The following is a 20,870-nucleotide window of genomic DNA, read 5'->3' as shown; positions in this document are numbered from 1 at the left end:
GAAATAAAAGTAGAAACATCCATCTTCACTTTCTATAGATGATCCTCCTGTGACTGCCCTTGACATAAACATGTCTTTTCTATTGTGTGCATTTAGTTATGCTTGTTCACTGACACTGTATTTGTTTTATACATTCACCTAGGTCTCTCTTCTATTTCTGTCTTAAATTGCAAAATACTGAAGAGCAGACCCTGAATCAACAAAGGCCTGCCATGGTATGTGTCCAGGGGAGTGCCCACAAGCTTTTAGAGGAAAATAATAACTGGTTATTACAGGAATACATGACCATGCTGTTAATGGAAAAGGCATAACATTTTTAGGATCCTTTCATAATCTAGAAAAGCATTTTAAATATAATGTTATTTTTCTTGTTTTAAACATGTAAGATTATTTAAGAATATATGAAGACAAGGCACTTAAAATATTTTATTAAAACTGAATTTTTAGAGCCTGCAATGCAAACTGGTTCGTATTTTTTGTAACTATCCCAATTCTAACAGAGAAAATATGTAACTCAGAGAAATAATAGCTCAGAGAAGTGCTAACACCAATTATGGTTGAATTTGAAATGGCTACACATGTACCACATGTAAGTCATTTCCCTGATATATCAGAGTAAGGCTTATAATTTACGTATTAATTTTGAAGGTTTTTTCATCACCAAAGAAAGTCAGTATGGCATATTATTAGGTTTCATATGCTTAAATTATATATGCATTTTCACTGACTTGTTTTCAAATTGGAGAAACAAATCTCAAGTTACATTTTTAAATTAACTTATTCAGGACCAGTATTACTTCTAATACTTTCAGGGTCTGCTTTAGCAATCAAAAAGATAAATGTTGAGGAAACTTGAACTTTTCTCCATACCCTAATTTTCCAATATATGTCAAATATTAAAGACTTCACGATGATATTTAAAGTGGAATTACTTACCATAGCAAAAAAAAAAAAAAAAAATGAAAATGACCCAAATGTTCCTCAGTGGAGGTGTTTTACAATGCAATGGAATGCTTACTCTGAGCAATAAGAGGAACAGACTATTGACACATCTGACAACAGGGCTAAATCTCAAATACATTATGCTCCATAGAAAGGAACCAGACTCAAAAGGCTACATACATACATACTGTATGATTCTATTTATATGACCTTCTGGATAAAGCAAAACTATATGGACATAAATCAGACTGGTAATTTCCATGGGTTTGCAGTGAGAGGAGAAATTCACACAAGACATGGATGTGTGTTTATTGAATAGTCCTAGTCCTTCATTGTGGTGGTGATTACATGACTATGCATTTGTTAAGACTCAAAACACTATACATTAAACATTAGGGTTTTACTGTAAATAAAGTATGCTTTACTAACAATTGGAAATATTGTATTTTATAATTAAAATTTATTTTAACTCATTTAAAATACTGGCCATAGCACCTTTTCACAAAGAAATATGCTTAATCTTCTTAGAGGCTTTCAAAACATTAACTATTTTGAGCCTATGGAGAAATGTTAACAGAAACATAAGAAATGTTTGGGTATAGTGTAATACGTGAAGATGTCCTTATTTAATATGAAAACAAAATCGCTTTCTAACCCTACACATTTTCTATCAATGGATCAATATATTCATGAAGAAATGGAGAATATATGGTAGATTAAGCCTCTGTGTAACAAAAAAGAAACAGTATAAGGAATATGATTTAGATTGTATCTTTAAACAGAATCCAGTGGCTCACATGTCCATCAAAGACTACCTAATTGTTTGTGATCATAAATTACAGGTAAAAGATTGGTCAGACTACTGGGGTAATGTTAATACCAGTTCCCATCAAAGCTTTTAGATGGATAAAATGAAAGGTTAGTGGAATTAGTGGCATTCCCCCACCCAGATTATAGCCGTCCTCCAAGTGCCTATAATATTTATTTTGTACCCTTTTCACACACTACTGCTCTTTTAGTTGATACTGGTTTAAAATGATATATTTGAAGCCCTCAATTCTTCTTATCCATGTATCAACAAGTAGGTTCCAGCAGCAATTCCCCAATAAAACAATAATAGAAAACCTATGTTAGGATAGTCCAGCTGCTTTGCAGAAGGTTTAAACAAAACTTAACCTTTTTTTTCTGCATAATCACACTGATTTATAAATTAAGTCTGAATTTCAAATACTGAATCATATCAATGGGTCCAAACCAAATGCACAAACATTTCTATATGCTTCATCAAGGAGAGAAAAATGGGATAGAAATCACAACGAACAAAGTGAAAAGAAGGACCTGTTTTACACCATCTCCTCTATACCATGTCAACTGTTACTTATAGGGCACTGCCAGCTTTGGTAATAGTGCACTATTCCATCTAGCAAAGGCAAAATAATAAACAAAAATAGTACATCAACTTAGCACATCTGAAAAAATTTTAAGGTAACAGAATGAAAGCTGGTACAAGGATTAATAAAAAAAACAACAATATTCACTCACTAGGGTTCACTAGGGTTAATAAAAATAGAGTAATTCTTAATTATAGTTGTAATTTACATTAAAAAGTTTCCACCACATTATATTTAACTCAGTGATACTAATCCCCTCAAAATCTCTAATTGAACATACCAATAAACTGGATTAATGAAGACTGCAGTACACATTGCCTACATAATAACATAAAATGTTTTCCTGCTCTTTTGACTTCAAACATAAGAGAATGTAGGCTGGTGTGCACCATATATAAGATGAAAAATGTCCATCAGGCTCATTACCCTGAAGTTTTTAAAAATTACAATGTGATGTTTGTTTTAATAGCTTCTGTAGCCTCGTACTTTTTTTTTCCTTTTCTTTTTTCTGTCATTTGCTTTCTATTTAAAAAGAAAGCAAAAGAAAGCAAAAACTTTACAATGAATTTGTCCATCATTTCAGTCACACTTGTCTAGCCTTAGAGTTTTACACTTACCTATCTATGGACCACTTTGGACACTATTTAAAGACAACCACACTTCCTGGCACGCACACATGCCCAGGTGTAGACCTCTTAGATGACTTTCACTAGAAGGTGGTAGTAGTTGAAGCTGCATTCACAAATCTACATTTCTAGTTTATTTTCCCCAACAGTTTAGTATATAAAGGAAAATTATTAGAATAACCAATAAAAGGTAATTATAATAACCAGTTATTATAATAACCAATAAAATGTTCTAAATATGTTTTTTACGATATCAAAATTTCAGGGGTAAAGAATATGTAGTTATCATGAAGGTAATACTTTAAATATATAAGTTCCTACATTGTTAAAAATCTCACTGAATTACATTCATATATCTAGGAATGTAACCAGTCTACCAAATTTGGCGCAGGTCATGTAGAACGGAACTTATCAGCTTTAGATAGTACCTACTGAAATCTCCCCCTGCAAAGCATTTACATGTCATAGGTGTTTGATGATGTGCTATACCACGAAACTTAACAAACCTGGGCTGGACTGACTGTGCAGCAGAAGGCAATACTACTGCATTCTCTTTTCCCTTGGGAACCCTAAGATTAGACTGTTCACTCATTTGTAGGGACACCTACAGTGTTGTAGCCATCTTGATGACACATACTACTAGTAATTGAAATATTTGCCTGAATACAATATAAAGTTTAAAGCTTGGATGGTAAGGCCAACTATCCCCTCAAACATCTCTATTTGAAGATTTGTGTTGTGTAACAGGCATCTAAACTCAACAGATCCATAAGTACTAATTTTACCACCTCTGCCCTTTCCCTTTCCCACACATGCCCCTTCTTTGATCTCCCTCACTTTTGTAAATGGCACCAACCATTCACCAAGTTTGTTTTGTTTGTTTTTTAGCCAAAGAACTATGTAAGTGTCATCTCTGACTATCATACCTCAGAGACATCCAATTTATTAACAGGCATACTGGATCCAAATGCAACCCAAAGCTGACCATGTAACTTCACCAGTATCATGCAGTGAAAACCTGGCCATCTCTCACTGGTCTACCCATCAGATGACTGCAAGTCTCCACTGGTCTCCCTGTTCCCACTTTTGCTTTCTTAAAGACTCTTCTCCACAGAGCAGCTAGTGAAACTCTAAAAACACAAACCAACATCATCGCATACTGCTGATTAAAACCTTCCAATGGCTCCTAAAACTAACCAAACACAAGTTCTTAGCATGGCATTAAACGCAGCAGAGGACTTAGCTTCTACATCATCGTTCAATTCCAGTCACATTGCCCGTCTGACTCACTGACTTCACTGTTTTGAATATGAGTTCTGTTCATGCTTGTCACCCAGACAATCTAGTGGCCCTTTCTTTCCTTTGCAAGTTTATGTTAAAATATTTCATTTCCCAGTGAGCTCATTTAAAGCACAAACCTCTCTATCACTATTTACCCCTTCACTTTTCCTCCTAGCATTTACCATTGCCTGACAGTATACCACAGTCACCGGTTTCCTTTCTGTCCCCTGGGTCAGAGCATTGATTCCAATGAGGATGGGGCTCTATCTGTTCACACTATATCTCTAGTCAGAATATGCAACTGAATGAAAATAGAATAATGAGGCCAAATCTGATTCTCTATTTACTGAACCTAAAACATTAGCAACTTTATATGTTTGGAAAAGTATATGACAATAATCAACACCACTACTTCCAACAACAAAAGAGACTTTTTATAAAAATATAAACCAAGTAATATTGGTTCCTGTGTATTTGAAATCTTAATAGGTCAAAAAGTACATAAGATTCTTCTATAAAAGACCAGGCACATTATAATATTCTTATAAAAACACCCATAAAAACATTCCTCAGCATTCCAGAACATTCTCTTACCTGGAAATAATTATTCCATCATTACTTGCAATATTGTTTTTTTTTGCTTGTATAAAACATCTTATCTTGTTTCAAATAAAATAAATATTTTTACTTTTCAGGTTATATTTAGTATAATTTTGAAAAAAAATCAAGTTATCTTAGGATTAAATATAATTTAGTAAAAATTTACACTACAAAGTAAACATAATGCACATAGGATTTTTTTATTCATCCTCCCACCCAAAAATAATTACTTATATCTCAAGGTTTTATTTAAAACTTTTATATTTACAGCTAAATGTCAATGTTAATGAAATATAAATCATTTAGAAAAACATTTAAAAAAATAAGTGAATTTATACACACTAGTACGGTGTTAGCTTTTATGACAATATTTTTAAAAGATAAATTATAGCTTATTCTAGGTCCCAAGATGTATTACACAATAAGTCACATAATTGCAAACACACAGTTTTACAAGAAAGTAAACATCATCACAGAGTAGCCTCTTTATCAAGTAAGTAGGAATCAGAGCAGCGTTATATACTTTAACAATTACACCTCAGTAAACATTTATAAGAACATGGTATAGATTTAAAGGTAAATGCTAGCTTTAACATTACTGAATTCAACGTTGGGTTTTTAACATTTGCGAGACTGCAGAAGTCTATTTTAGGTAGTAATTTGTAATTTTGCTTTGGTCTGATTTTTGAAACATGCACTAAGATTCCAATATGCAAATAGTACTTGAAAATCCACCCAACTTCCCTATTTCAGTGAGTTACATTTTGCCCTCTGTTCTATGATTATATAACTCATTATACTTTGGTTAAAAACTCAAATGAGACCATAGTTGACAAAATATATTAAAAAAAAAATTAAAAAAGTAGGGCAGAATCCAACTCAGACTGGCTTCAGCAATGGGACACAATAACCAACTATAAATGAATATTCAAGTTGCCAAATATTTGATATATAATTAAGACTACAGATAACTACCACTTAAAATATTCCATAGAACTTAAAAAGTTGAAGCTCAGAAAAATTTTGGAGATCATGTAAGTAAATTGATCCCTTCTTTTAGTAAAGGGAGAAAGGGAGGCCCAGAGAAGTTCCCTTATTCGATCCAGACAATTACTTAATGTTGGAATCAGGTCTGGGACCAGATCTAAGTTTATTTTAATGTTCATTTTGGAATTATATGCTGGTTTCATAATAAATACAGTGCATAAAGGATTAAGAAAAACACTTATTTAAATATTAAGTGACAAAGGAGGACATGAAATTATCTCTACAATATAATCTAAATTATGTAAAAAAAAGTCTTAAAGAAAAAATGTCAAAATATTAAAACTGAGCATTGATAACTGGAGTATGTATATATTTGTATTTATGCATTTAATTTTTTCTTTTATATACTTCCTATCTTTTCTACAATGAACAACTCCTAGCTAATAGTAAGAATAAAAATAAATGTGAGAGATAAATGTGACATTAAAAGCCAACAGTTGTATTATTAACTATGGTTAATCTGTAGCATGCATAATACAAAGCTAATTTGCAGTTAAGCATTGCTAAAATATTTCACTGGTTAAGTAAAGCAATTGCATTGAGGAAAATATCAAAAGTAAAGAGAGAGAAAGTGTATCCACAAACATGTGCAAATGAAATTATTACAAAAAATGTCAGTAAAATACATTTTACTATAAATTTATTCTTCTTTTTCTACTTATAAAGAAACTTCTGGCCCTGTGCACTAAATTCGTGCATGGGTAGAGTCCCTAGCAGCTGCTGGTTGCCAGCTGGAGTCTCCCTTCCCAGGCTACCAGCTGCTGGCTAGGGCCTTCCTTCGTTCTGTGCTGCCCCCTGGTGGTCAGTGCATATCATAAGGACTGATCAAACACCTGGTCTGCCAAACTCCCGAAGGGACACTTTGCATATTAGGCTTTTATATATATATACTTATTATTAAATACAAAAATATATATATACATATATATAGATGGGTACTTATTATTAAATATCTATCTATCTATCTATATATATATATAGATATAGATATATATAGATGGGTACTTATTATTAAATACAAATGAAGCAAACTGTAACCTCTGCCTCTTCTCCCACTTGCCAATATAAATTTAATAAATAGAATGTGAAAATTTAATTTTTAAGTAGCAAGTTTCATTTACCCCATTTTCTGATGTTCTCTGAATTCTCAAAGGTAATTGAACTTATGTGTTATAGTACATATACATTTACCCAGAGTTCACTTGAGGCTCGAGTATCATATGCTACTGATTTAGAGCCCACTACACATAATATGTGTACATGCTTCCAACTTCTGCCTGCTATATATCTGTCAGTTTCAGGAAAAGTGACCATTGGAAAATGGTCCAATTAGCTTAGTTTTTTACTGTCCCCTGAATGATGTCACATTTCACACTCTGGCTTTTTTCTCATGCACTCCCCCTTTCCCAATTATACCTACCATCCATGATTCAGGAAATTTCCTTCCTTCCTATAAAGCATCTTTGACTTACAAAATCTTTAATAACCTCTCCTCAAGCTTATATAAAAACTAAAAAGTTCAAATTCATACAATTTAGTGCATAATGGTCTCTAGTGATTTCATATATGTTAACTTCATATTAAAGTAGATTATAAATGTTTGTAAGCTCATATCTACTGTATCCTTCTTTTGCATTCATATGCACAGTGGGAGTTCAATGACCAGAAGAGAAAGATACTCTAAAAGTTTCAATTAGAAATGAGAATCTTAGCAGATAATGAAGTCAATCAACCAAGCAACTAGGTATTCTTGGTAGTATCTATTTAGTAGAGAGCAAACACAGTCAGGTGTTATGGGGAATTAGAAAATACAAGAATATGTTTTTGATGTGAGAACCTTATTAATGTAAAAGGCACTTTAAAATTAGAAAACAGTAGAGCAGAGTACATAATTATATGTGTAGAAAATAAATGGTGGGAAGGGGAATGAGAATCAGTTTTACTACTAGCATTATGCCTGAAGAAGTCACAAAATGTTTCATAAAGAAATAGAGCTTGAGAGACATGGACTTTTAGAATAAACATTCTGGAAAAAAAGTGGTGCTGGAACAGAATGAAAAACTCACAAAGCCAAAAAAAAATCAAAACAAGATTAGAGGCAAGCACTAGGAAATTACTGAACAGTATTGTAGTTGGGTAAAATTCTGTTGGTCTTACTGCATAACAGTATAGGATCATATAGGAGGAAAGAAAGAACAATGCTGTGTTGTTTATTGGTGTGTGTTTTTTGGGGAGGGAGTTATTGTTTGTTTGTTTTTAGTCTTCACATAAGGATATTTTCCCACTGAGTTTTAGAGAGAGTGGAAAAGATGGAGAAAGAGAGCGAGAAATATAAATGTGAGAGAAACATATTGATTGGTTGTCTCTTGCACAAGCCCCAACCAGGTCCTGGGCCGGTGAGGAGCCTGCAACCAAGGTACATGCCCTTGACCAGAATTGAACATGAGACCCTTCTGTCTGCCGCTGACACTCTATCCACTGAGCCAAACCTGCTATGGCAACAATGTTTTGTTTCCCATAAGAAAGTGATCTTGGGAAAGCATAATTTAAATTAATTTGGCTGCGAAAACAAGATATATTGGAGGAAAAATAGGGCAGCCTGATTTAATATGAAGAGTAGGAAAATGGGAATCAGAAGACTTGGTTTTATCCTAGTTTGATTTTGGTAAATGTATATAATTGTCTATTGTGCCTCCTGTGTTCCCATTTTTCTAATGAGACCCCTGGGTTAACTTATTTTTCTAATTTTAAAAATCTATTGATATTAATTCTGAGCTCATATCATATGATCGGATATAAGGCTTGTCCAGCTATGAGCTGAAGATAGTGCATTGGGGAAGATCTGCTGAATATGACAAAATTCAAAACAATAACCAACAGGATTTAATGGATGAATGGATCTGGGAAATGAGAAAATTGGAGGAATCAAAAATTATTTATGATGTCAAACTGCATCAAAGATTATTTATGATGTCAAACAAATAGCTGGGGGAAATGTGGTATCTCGAAGGAAGAGAGCATACTGGGAGGGAGAGCTTGCTGGGCTATGTGCTCCTCCACCTTCTCTTGGCTGCAGGGAAGACGGCTTTCGCTCCCTGCTACTCTATGTGGAATCTTAGTGCTTAGGGCAGGTCTCCAAGATGCTGTGGTCACCAACAGAGAACCAGGAAGGCCCTAGACTTCTGACATTTCAGTTTATAAGTACATCTGGATCATTTAATTGATACATTTATATTCACCCCATACTTTCTGTGATGAGAATATCAAAACCACTCTTTATGATATCTTTATGCATGAGTAAAGATCTCCATATTCAATACAACTCACTTGATGCTAGGGAGGAGGGCGGTAGCTGGAGGAGGAGGAGAAAGCCGAGGAGGAACATCATACTCTTCACTTCCTAGGTGACCATTGGAAAATACCTGAAAGGAAATTAAAGGGTTAGTTTAGAATTTAATTTCTGAAGTACCTTAAAATAATAGCACCTTTAGAAAAACTTTGAAATTAATTTATAACTTTAGTTTATTTAATCAAGTGAAATACAATTTACTTTAAGAGTTAATAGACTACAGTGATAATTCACACCATCCAAAGTAGTACCAAGTTACATTAAAGAAATCCAATACAATGTGATTCTTAAACAGTGATAAAGAATACTATAATTTCTATAAATCAGATACAGAGAGCTAGATAAATAAAGAGTAAAATTCCCCAAGCATGATAAGTTTTTACTGAAAAATTAGAGTCTCTGTAAGGATTCAGTACAGAGAAAAGTAGCACTGGTGCAATTCTTATTTCAGTTCATCCCAAGTGCTTGAAGTTTATCTCTCAGAGGCTAACAACATTTTTAAGTTTCTCGATAATACAGTATATGAGTATAAACAGAAATGCCTCTGCTCTTTCAAACTTCAGCAAAACTGGCAACTGGAGACCTATTCTGACTTTCAAAGTGCAGACACTTTTATACATAGATTTCCTTTTGTAAATGACACAAGCCAAAATTGTTACCTTGCTCATAAGGTACCACAGAGTGTCACTGTTTTCCAGGGTGGTCAGTTATATTACAGAAACTGCCTTAACGACTGCTCTGTACTCAAACAACTTGAAATTAACACAACCTTAACAGAGAGAGCATAACTTTGCAAAGACATACTAATGAGGAAAGCTTAAATGTATTTTAAGACCTTTAAGCAACCTTTAGGGCACATGTGTCAAACACAAGGCCCGCGGGCCAAATCCAGCCCACCAGGCCTTGCAATGTGGCCCGCACCGCGCTGTCATCACTGCACTCCGCTGTCAGTTTATGACATTGTCTGTTTATGACTGTTCAGTAAACCATTCGGCCAGCGATTTAGGCTGGATTTTAGATTTTGGCCCCTTCTCTGATTGAGTTCGACACACCTACTTTAGGGCTTTATCATTGGCCTCTTTCCCACACTCTTATTAATGAATACATAAAAGGTATAGGTGAATGTTGGTGCAAAAAGGATGAAATATACCTTGAATAGTCCTAGGTAACACAATTAATGACCTGCTAATTACTTTTTTGTCCCCTTCATGTCTAAAGTGGTGTTGAAGCTTTAGAATGCAAAAATTGAAAAGGTCCTACATACCCTTCTCTATCAACCTTAAAATAAGTAAAGCAACAGGTTAAGAAATACATTTGAAATATATCAATGTTTACATTTCAAAGCTACACATTCTACATTTTTCAGTTCCCAGGCCGAAGCTCTATCCACTGAGCCAAACCGGTTTCGGCTCACATTGTACATTTTATAGCATTAAAGTTTACTCTAAAACCTAGGCCCTATACTAAAGTAACATTCTCTCTCTCTTTTTTTTTTTCATACCTCCCCACTTTAGACTCAATATACTATAGTTAAGCTATGAGAAAATGTATCTTTAAATGAAATCATGCTATCATAGACGTCTGACTATAGACCAGATATCAGAACAATGCATTTTAAAAAATTTACTAGAAAGAAAAAAATTATTAAGTCATATTAATCATTGTAAAGTTCAATAGAAACCATTAAGTTAAAAAATGCCTTAAAGGGATGAAGGAAGATGGCAGCCTGCAGGATAGCAGTGAGGAAGAGAGTGTGAGAGAGTGAGGGAGCAAAAGGGGAGAGAGAGAGAGAGAGAGAGAGAGAGAGAGAGAGAGAGAGAGAGAGAGAGAGAGAGGTATTTGTGTGTGTGTGTGTGTGTGTGTGTGTGTGTGTGTGTGACATTAGGTCCTCCAGGACTTTTGAGGGCTGGTGGATAAGGCTATCCTAGATGGGAAGACCTGCTACTGGTGCAATCACTCCTGGGGAAGCTGGCTATGACACAGTAACCACACCATCTTGAAGGGGAAAGCTGCTGTGACTAGGAGCCCATCCTCACCACACCCTGAATGGCCCTAGACACCACCCTGGACTCTACAGCCACTCTGACCCAAGACCTGCTACCTCAAATGCAAGGCATATGGACACTGGGACCCCAGCCACCCTGTCCATAGGATCCTGTGAGTTTCAGAGTATGCTCCCCTCCTGCCAGCCCACCACTTTGGCCCGTGCCCTGTGACTGTGCAACCTGCCTGCCACTTCCACCACTTCAACAGCATGTCCAATACATCCAAGCCACTGGGCCTGCCAGTGAGTCTGGGATTGCGCAACCTGCCTCCCAACCCACCAATACAACTGCAGGCCACATGCATCTCCACGCCAGGGCCCTTCAGGAAGTCTTGGTGGGTGCGACCCCTCCAGACAAGCCCATCAAGGTAGTCACAGGTCCCAGGCGACTCACAGCCTAGATTTTTCAGTAAGAGGAAAAGTGGGGAGACAAAGTAACAACCTCCAAAGTAAAGAGTAATCACCAGAAAAGGTACTAAATGAAATGGAGGCATGCAATATGTCATAAAGAGAATTCAGAGTAAGGGTCATAGAGTTTCTAAATTGGATAAATGAGAAAATTGACAACTTAAGTAAGAATCAAGAGGAAATAAAAATGATATAGCTAAAATAAACAACGCAATGGAAGGTTTCAACAGAAGACTAGAAGAAGCTGAGGACCAAATTAGCAAATTAGAAGCCAGTGCTGAAAAAAATTACCAATCTGAACAGCAACTGGAGAAAAAATTAAAAAAAACAGGAGGAGAGCTTAAGGGAACTTTGGGACAATATAAAATGAAGTAACATACTTATATTAAGGGTGCCAGAACAGAAAGAAGAGGAGCAGGGATTAGAAAACGTATTTGAAGAAATAATGACAGAAATCTTCCCTGATTTGGGGAGAAAAAAGTAACAAAACCAAAGAGTCCCAGAAAAGATAAATCCCAAAAGACCCCCACCAAGTCACATCGTAATTACAATGGCACACGTTAACAATAGAGAGAATTTTAAAGACTACCTATAAAGAATCTCCCATTAGATTATCTGATGATTTCTCAACAGAAACACATCATCAGGCCATGAAGGAAATGGTATGAAGTATAAAAAGTGATGCAAAGTAAGGGACTTAATCCAAGAATATATTATCCAACAAGGATAGCATTCAAAATTGAAGGGGAAATCAGGAGCTTCGCAGACAAAAAAAGGCTAAGGGAATTTATCAGTATCAAGCAATGCAAAAAATGCCAAAGGTACTGTTATAAAAAGAATGGGAAAAAAGGGAAGAAGGAACACAGGCACAAAAAATGGCTACAAACAAGTATTTATCAATAACAATGTTAAATGTAAATGGCCTAAATGCTTCAATCAAAAGACAACCAGTGGCTGAATGGATAAAAAGAAAAAAAAAAAAAATGACCCATATATATGCTGTCTACAAGAGACCCATCTCAGAACAAGGGACTCACACAGACTGAAAGTGAAGGAATGGAAAAAACATCTTTTTGGCAAACAGAAATGAAGGGGGAAAAAAAAAAAGCTGAGGTACCAATACTAATATCTGACAAAATAGACCTCAAAGTGAAGGCCATAACATGAGATAAGGAATGCCACTTCATAATACTAAATGGATCACTACAACAAGAGGATATAACTCTGGTAAACATATATGCACCCAATGTAGGAGCACCCAACATACATTAAAAAAAACAAAACAAAAAACAAAAAAAAAAACTTCTGAGAAGTATCAAGAGAGAAATCAACAGCAATGCAATCATAGTAGTAAATTTTAATACTAACATCTGCACTCCACCAGAGGGCAGATGCTCAATGCAGGAGCTGCCTCCTGGTGGTCAGTGGGCTCCTACAGGGCGAGTGCCTCCCAGTCAGAAGCCAAGCTCCTGGCTGGCAAGAGCAGCTGTGGTGGTGGGGGCCTCTCCTACCTCTGCTACAGCACTAAGGATGTCTAACTGCTGGGTTAGGCCTGTGGGGAGTGGGCCTAAGCTGTCAGTGGGACATCCCCCGAGGTTCTTCCAGATTTTGAGAGGGTGCAGGCTGGGCTGAGGGACCCTCTTGAGTGTATAAATTTTGTGCACTGGGCCTCTAATATATTAATAATAAAGCATACACGATATTTTTTAGTACTACCATTAAATTTTGATAAGTCACACAGGCAATGGTGTCTACCATCAGTAAGACTATAAAGGACAGTTAATGATATACTTTATTCTAGGAGAGCAATAACCTATCAAAGTTAAGTAACTTTCCCTAATTTTGTGACATTATCTATTCCTTTGCTTTAAAATGCAAGCAGTACTTTCCCCTGCTGCTTTAGACACAGTTATTAATGCACAGTAACCGAACATTTTCCCTGCTTCTGCAATATCACCGTGTCTTTTCTGAGTCATTTACTTGGTTCTTGGCATGTTCTGCTGTTTTGTTTATGTTCTGTGGAAGAGCATTCATGCCACAGTGATCTTAGCACAAAGCCTCTCTGACTTCCACATTTTATAAGACAGTAGGGCTGGGTGAAAACTGATTGCTGATTTATTTTAATGATCTTTCAATGGAAACATTAACCAATGAAATGACTTTATCTTAGTACAGCTGGAAGAATTCATGAGTTTACTGAAATTCTCACAGCAAACCTACCCAATTTGTTTAATAGCTGATCTTGCATACAATACACCTAATACCAAACACATAATTCATCCTATTTTTTTTTCCTATTTGATAGATAGAGGTTATACATTTGTGCAAACATCAGAGGACTTTAGTATGCAGGTACTGAGGTGATGTTCATATTTCTGCTCTAAAGTGCTCCTTTTATTACCTGATAGTGGTAGAACAACAAGATTAACACGATTTCATTCTGAATTTCATGCTCCCAGCTGTATCCATTTCACTAAACAGAAAATCATTTTAGCTGCCCTACCTGAGTGACTGCATTAAGTCATAACTTTCTGAGTTAAAAATAAATATTTAATTTTCTCGGGAAATCTAAAAGGCTTGCTTGCAAATGGGAGAAAATTCTAGTTCTTCAAATGTATATGTTGGCAGTGTTGACTAAAGCAGTTCACACAGAAATCCCACTCAGTTGGGCCTCTTTAATTCTCAAACAAAGAAACATCCTTTTCTGTCTTACTAGCTCTCTGTCCCCAACCCACCTTAATTCCATTGGACATTGAGCCTCAACACTAGAAGAGCAAAAGCCACAATCTCAAAAAGCAAAATCGATGTATTTATCTAGAAATATCTTCAACAGATACTGCACACAGGATTTTAGAATAATGTCATGTGTAGTAACATGACAAGTCAGAAATAGTTTTTTATCACATAATCTATCAATTTAAGTATTCTGATTCTATCACTCCTCTTGTCAGAATTTTGAATGTGCTTTCCTGTCCAGATTAGACAGCCGAACAACCTCCCAGATGTCATTCTGGACAAAGCCGTGGTGGTGGGTCTGAGACAGAGGTGGTTAGGGGCTACCAGGCAGACAGGTGTGATAAGACAGACAGGTGAATGGTTATGGTGATCAGCAGGCAGGCAGGTGAGCAGTTAGGAGCCAGCTGTCCTGGATTGTGAGAAGGATGTCTGAGTGTCAGCTTAGGTCCAGCATCAGGCCTAAGCTGATAGACATTCCCCGAGGGGTCCCAGATTGTGAGAGGATGCAGGCTAGGCTGAGGTGATCCCCCACTCCATGCACAAATTTCATGCACAGGATCTCTAGTATAGAATATAAAACACTCCATAATTAGTTTCAATTTGCATTGCCATAGTTTTGTCTGTTTATTCTATGATTATGCCCTATATTCTGTTCAAAATTGACTTCCTACACTATGCATGTTTCCCCACCTCCATTCCAAACCTTTCTTTAATGTCTATAAAAATACCTACCAGTCTTCCAATGTCTACAACCAATGACCCTCTTACATGAAACTTTTTTTTAAAATTCTTTTTACCTTATATCTCAAATAGAATGTTTTTGTCTTGGGGAACCCACATTGTATTTTCTGAATGCTACTTCTGTGTCTTATTTCTTAGTTAATGGTATACCTGTCTCACCCTCACTATACTGTGCTTTATTCGTTTTGTATTCCCTGCAGTTTGTAGTACTCATATAGCTGAAATAGGCTGAAGGAATAAAAATTCACTGGGAGAATTTTAGATATGTGGGAAATGAATAATCTGAGTTATCACATATTTTATTATAACTTTTTGGTTACTTATATGCTAGATTAATATTTTTCTACATGCCTCAAGATGCACTGGGTCCTATTCTTGAAGATTGAAATATTTTCTCATGATAGATGTTATCTAACAATTATAGTTAAAAAATCTGGGACTCTTGAAATATAGGGAAAATAAATACTATGTGATAATCTTTGCACAATTAAGAAAAACTTTTTTATTTACACAAAACCTATAAATATCTTGTCTTATTTTCATGGTAGGTGATTTTTGTCCTAAAGCAGTGTTTGTATTCTGATATTTTCAGGTTCTAGTCACATTATTAACTTGTTCCTTAACAAATATTTTGTTGGCTATTTATTTGTTATTGGTGGTAGGTTTTCCTGACCTCATGCATGTAATCCCACACATTCACTACCCTCACAATGTTGCTATAATTTGTCCTTCTACATCAGACTAGAAATAAAACCAGCACACAGAGTGTACTTATTTTCTGAAAGACAGCCATGGACATTTATAGGCAGATTTAAGGTCATCCATATAAATATGAGCCTCACCAGCAGAAGAGTAAAAGCCACTATCTCAAAAAGCAAAATCACTCGATGTATTTATCTAGTAATATCTCTAACAGATACTGTTCACAAGCTCATTTTAGAGTAATGTCACATGAAGTAACATGACAAATCAGAGATAGTCTTTATCACATAAGAAACAGCAATAGCTTTAATTTTTCAAGAGGAACAAACCAAGATAGTTGGACACAATATTAGCATCTAGAAATAAGGAAATAAATTCCAAGTGTCAAATGATGTTTACAACATTATACTGCAAATATTTTCACCTCAGATGGTTAACACCAACTGACAAATAAAATATTTCTGAAAGAATAGGTTAATAATGTGACTAAGACCTGAGAAATTCAGAAAATGAAAACAATGCTACTGCACAGAAATCTCTTACTAAGAAAATAAAACAAGGAAAATAATCCCAATAGCTCTTAGCTTGCAGATTCATGTTATAAGCATTATGTTAGCTATTTGATTATGGTAAGTGGGAAGGGGAAGAGAAAGGGGAGTAAATGGAAGCCACAGAAAATTCTTACACTTCACTTTAACTATGAATTAGAGGGCTTTTTTTCCCCTCAGAGCTCACTACAACTAGCAAATGAAGTAATTAGAACTTAATTTATTCTTGCTTCCCTTACCATTTGTCTAGTGAAGATGCAAATAAAAAGGGCAAATGTTCTAAGGGATGATGAAAACTGGCACATGAGAGAAGACACATGATGACAGGGAGTGAGTTGTCACTCCATTTATAGGGTGTTTAGTTTTATGAATTCCCCGTATGGTATTCCATATGTACATTTAATTTTAATTTACACTTTTAGAACTTAGCCAAGTTTTCTTATCTTAAAGAGGGAAGACCATACTTAATTTGAAGCATTGCCTCTAATGAAAAAATGTCTAAATAATATATTTGAAACAAAAATGTAACTTTCCATACAAAAATTAACAACCAACATTCTGGGGCTTTTAAGAGCAGGTTTATATTAGTATTAAAACTGTATAACATAGTATTGAAAAGAAACATGAAAGGAGAGGTCTTCAATGAACTGGCTAAGATAATTATTTTAAGTATTTTTGAAGTTCATTCAGGAAATAGTTTTAAAAAAAATATATTTTATTGATTTTTTTTTTTACAGAAAGGAAGGGAGAGGGATAGAGAGTTAGAAACATCAGTGAGAGAAACATCGATCAGCTGCCTCCTGCACATCCCCTACCAGGGATATGCCCACAACAAAGGTACAGACCTTTGACTGGAATCAAACCCGGGACCCTTCAGTCCACAGGCCAAACCAGTCAGGGTAGGAAATATTGTTATATGCTGCTAATAAATAACTAGTCAATTCCTGTCATAAATAATTTCAACACTTTTCTCAAGAGAAGTCTGATCATGTAGGAATGAAAAGAAATAGAGACTAAAGGAAAAAAAAAAGACATTTAAAAAAAAAGAATGGTGTGGAAACATTCTTTTGAGGATAACATTCTCCATTTTTAGAAAGGATCATAAAGATGCTTTTAAAAATTTTTTCTCTTTAATTTACATATTTAGATGACTTTGGGAAGAAACTTTGGAGATCTTCATATGTATAATAGACTAGAGGCCCGATGCATGAAATTTGTGCAAGGGGCTCAGCCCCCACTGCGGCGGCAGCTGCCTTTGCCTTGGCTACCTCCTGCCGCGGCTTCATCCTGAAGGACGTCCTGTCTAATTAGCATATTACTTTATTATTATTATAGACTAGAGGCCCCCTGGCAACCCAAGCGGAGACCCTGGTATCTAGGATTTATTTATCTTCTACAATTGAAACTTTGTAGCCTGGAGAGGAGCCAAGCTCCCTGGCTGCAGCCCATTTTTGTTTGGATTAATTTATCTTCTATAATTGAAATGTTGTAGCCTTGAGTGGAGTCCAGGGCCGGCCAGGGTGTGCAGAAAGCTTGGTTTCCTCCATCGCCAGGGAAACCCAAGCCTCCTGTTTGCTCCATGGCTGCAGCCATCTTGGTTGGGTTAATTTGCATACTCGCTCCTGATTGGCTGGTGGACATGGCTTGTGGGTGTTGCAGAGTATGGTCGATTTGCATACTACCCTTTCATTAGATAGGATGAGACTGAAGGTGCAAACCAAGGACAGTCAATGGCAAAGAGTCCTGTCAAACCACCACCACTCTTCCCTTTGTGTTCAATGCCATCCTAGAAAGTTTTTAGTGTTCCTATCCTGGCTATCCTACAATATCACAGAGGTAAAATATTATACAAAGTTTTCATTATTACCTCCCTTCATACAGGGGCACAAAAACACAAGTGCACACAGACACAAACACATACACACACAGGAGCTGAGCACATGTCACATTTCACACTTGTTTCTAAAATATATTATATTCCTCAACTGCAAGCCATTGTACTGAAGGAATAAGTTACTTCCTTAAAATAACAATTTAAGGTCAAGAGATGTGGGTTCACTTTAATATTAAAGTCTTCAAAAGAGGTAAGCCTCCTTTTGCTGAGGGAAGATGGGATAATCTGATCTCAGAGGCAAAAATATCATGGATACGAGAATATAAGCAACTCTGCCAAGGGCTTATTAAGAGTTCTAAACTCAGTGATTCTGCTTTTGCCACTTCGGTTTCCTGTATGTTTAACTTCTTTCCTGAACATATAAGTGGCAATATCCTTCAAGAAATCAACATATGTGAGAGTCTCTGTCTCTCAGTTTTATGGAGAAATAGCTGGCTGTGTAACAGTGAACTAGACTTGGTGTTTTCACATTGTTGAAAAGATTCATTTTACCTCTTTGCATAGGTGTACTGACAATTCTAATGCTTATTTCTGATATGCTATAATTACATAACTGTTTTCAAGTTAGATGGAACTAGGAGATTAAAAAAATAGTTCTAATTTTTCCACCAAGTTCCTAACAGGAAGAAAAAAAAAAAGTTGTTTGGTGAAATAACAGAAGGTGAAATCAATCTCTGGCAAATTGTCTAGTGTCTTCATATTAAAATTAAATCATTACTTAGAACCTTTCCTTAACTTCTTTTAAGTTTAAGTTTTAATGAGCTTCTGAATATTTATAACTTGGACTCCATTAAAGACTTGCAGGGAAGTACCACACTAGGCAAACAAAACAAAACAAAACAAAACAAAACAAAACAAAACAAAACAAAACAAAACACTGCCCAACCTTTTATACTACCTCCTGCAAGAAGAATTTAAGCAGGTTTGTGTATTTCTTACCTTGGCTCCTTCTAAAGGCAAATCATGGCGTCTGTGTTTCCTCATTAGTACTGGGTCAGAGCCCATTCTATTGTGCCTTCCATTTACATTTGAGCTTGCTGTGATTCCAGGCTTTGGAGAGCCATCCCCTACCAGTCGACAGCCTGCTGACTGATTAGTCCCAAATATATCTCGAGGGCACCAGGCTTCAAGAGGCATTGGCTGGTCTCTGGAAGGCACACTCTCCACAGGATGCAAATGGCGACTTAGTCTATTTTCAGGTGGGATAGGGGGAGGTCTCTCCGGTGGAGGGGGGGGAGGATCTCTTAAGGGAGGAGGTGGTGCTGGGAGTGGTTTATCTTGTTTTCTCACCATGCAAGGAGAAGACTAAGGAGACACAAGAGAAAGAAAAATCAAGAGTTGTACTAGGCACTGAAATTACTACCAGAATACTATATTACTGCTTTTATTTTCTAAGCCATAATAGAGCTTTATTAGATCCGTATGTCATCTTCTTATAAGTTTCTTTTTATTACCAGTTAATGAAATTTTAAAATGTTAATGGAAGACTCTTATAAATATATTTCATTAGAAATACTTCTGTAGAAATGAGTATATAAATTGAAATGTTAAAATTTTAAGGACTGTACAGAAAAAAGCAGAATACCAAATTTATATGGTGATTTTGAATGGCTGACATAAAAATAATAGAATCATTAATTAATTCATTTGCACGTGTCGATGACTTAGGAGAGGAAGCCATCAAAGCTGGGTTTTTTTTTTAGTTTTTTTTTTAAGCAAATTGTAGTATCACTGAGTGTTGGTTTTGCTATATTTGTATTAACTGTTGTAATATAAAGAAATTCATAAGGAACAAATTTGCTCTGGTTCTTTATCAACTACTAGAAAAACTGATAAATAACTATACAAATAATATAGTAGCATCATTTATAGTCCTCACTTGAATTTCATGGTTCCTTAAAATGAAAAAAAAAAGTCTGATTATTAAATGGAGATATGAAGGTATGCTCCAGAATTGACTCTATATAACTTGTGAGCTTTCACTTTTATAGACTTGGTTCATCTGATGAATGATTTGTGTGTGTTTTTTAATTTATATTTTTAGACAGATATCAATTTGTTGTTTCACTTATTGATGCATTCATTGGTTGACTCTTTTTAAAAATTTAAATCCTTTATTGTTTAAAGTATTACATAAGTTTCCTTTTTTCCCTATTGACCTCCCCACCCACGCCTATCCCCCAGGCACATGCCCTTACCTCTCCCCCATCTGTGTCCATTGGTTATGCTCATATGCATGCATATAAGTCTTTGGGTTGATCTCTCCATCCCTTCACCCCTACTTCCCTTCATAGGTTAGACAGTCTGTTCAATGCTTAGATGACTCTGGTTCTATTTTTATTCATCAGTTTATGTTGTTCATTATATTCCACAACTGAGGTCATGTGATATTAATCTTTCTCTGACTGGCTTATTTCGCTCTATATAATGCTCTCCAATTCCATCCATGCTATTGCAAATGGAAAGAATTCCTTCTTTTTTACAGCAGCCTAGAATTCCATGGTGTAAATGTACCACAGTTTTCTAATCCACTCATTTGCTGATGGGCACTTAGGCTGTTT

At 35.7% G+C, this 20,870-nt stretch overlaps 1 protein-coding gene and 1 long non-coding RNA gene across 9 annotated transcripts in view; both read right to left on the bottom strand.

The window, feature by feature from the left end:
• LOC311618287 overlaps positions 1 to 20,870 on the bottom strand; it is a 1,465,663-nt gene that overhangs the window by 1,083,678 nt on the left and 361,115 nt on the right. The gene's annotated exons all lie outside the window — the stretch shown is intronic.
• The window catches only part of CBLB (Cbl proto-oncogene B), a 228,781-nt gene that overhangs the window by 34,025 nt on the left and 173,886 nt on the right, over positions 1 to 20,870 (bottom strand). For all 3 annotated transcript variants that reach the window (XM_084875699.1, XM_084875701.1, XM_084875700.1), the window contains exons 12-13: positions 19,249 to 19,614; positions 9,215 to 9,309 (exon numbers count right to left, since the gene is read on the bottom strand). In XM_084875699.1, the coding sequence (XP_084731825.1) occupies positions 9,215 to 9,309; positions 19,249 to 19,614 (461 nt within the window). The remainder of the gene's footprint in view (positions 1 to 9,214; positions 9,310 to 19,248; positions 19,615 to 20,870) is intronic.

Source organism: Pipistrellus hanaki, assembly GCF_964339955.1.
Source record: "Pipistrellus hanaki genome assembly, chromosome: 2".
Taxonomy (NCBI): Eukaryota; Metazoa; Chordata; class Mammalia; order Chiroptera; family Vespertilionidae; genus Pipistrellus; species Pipistrellus hanaki.
This window is presented reverse-complemented; position numbering and strand designations above follow the sequence as displayed.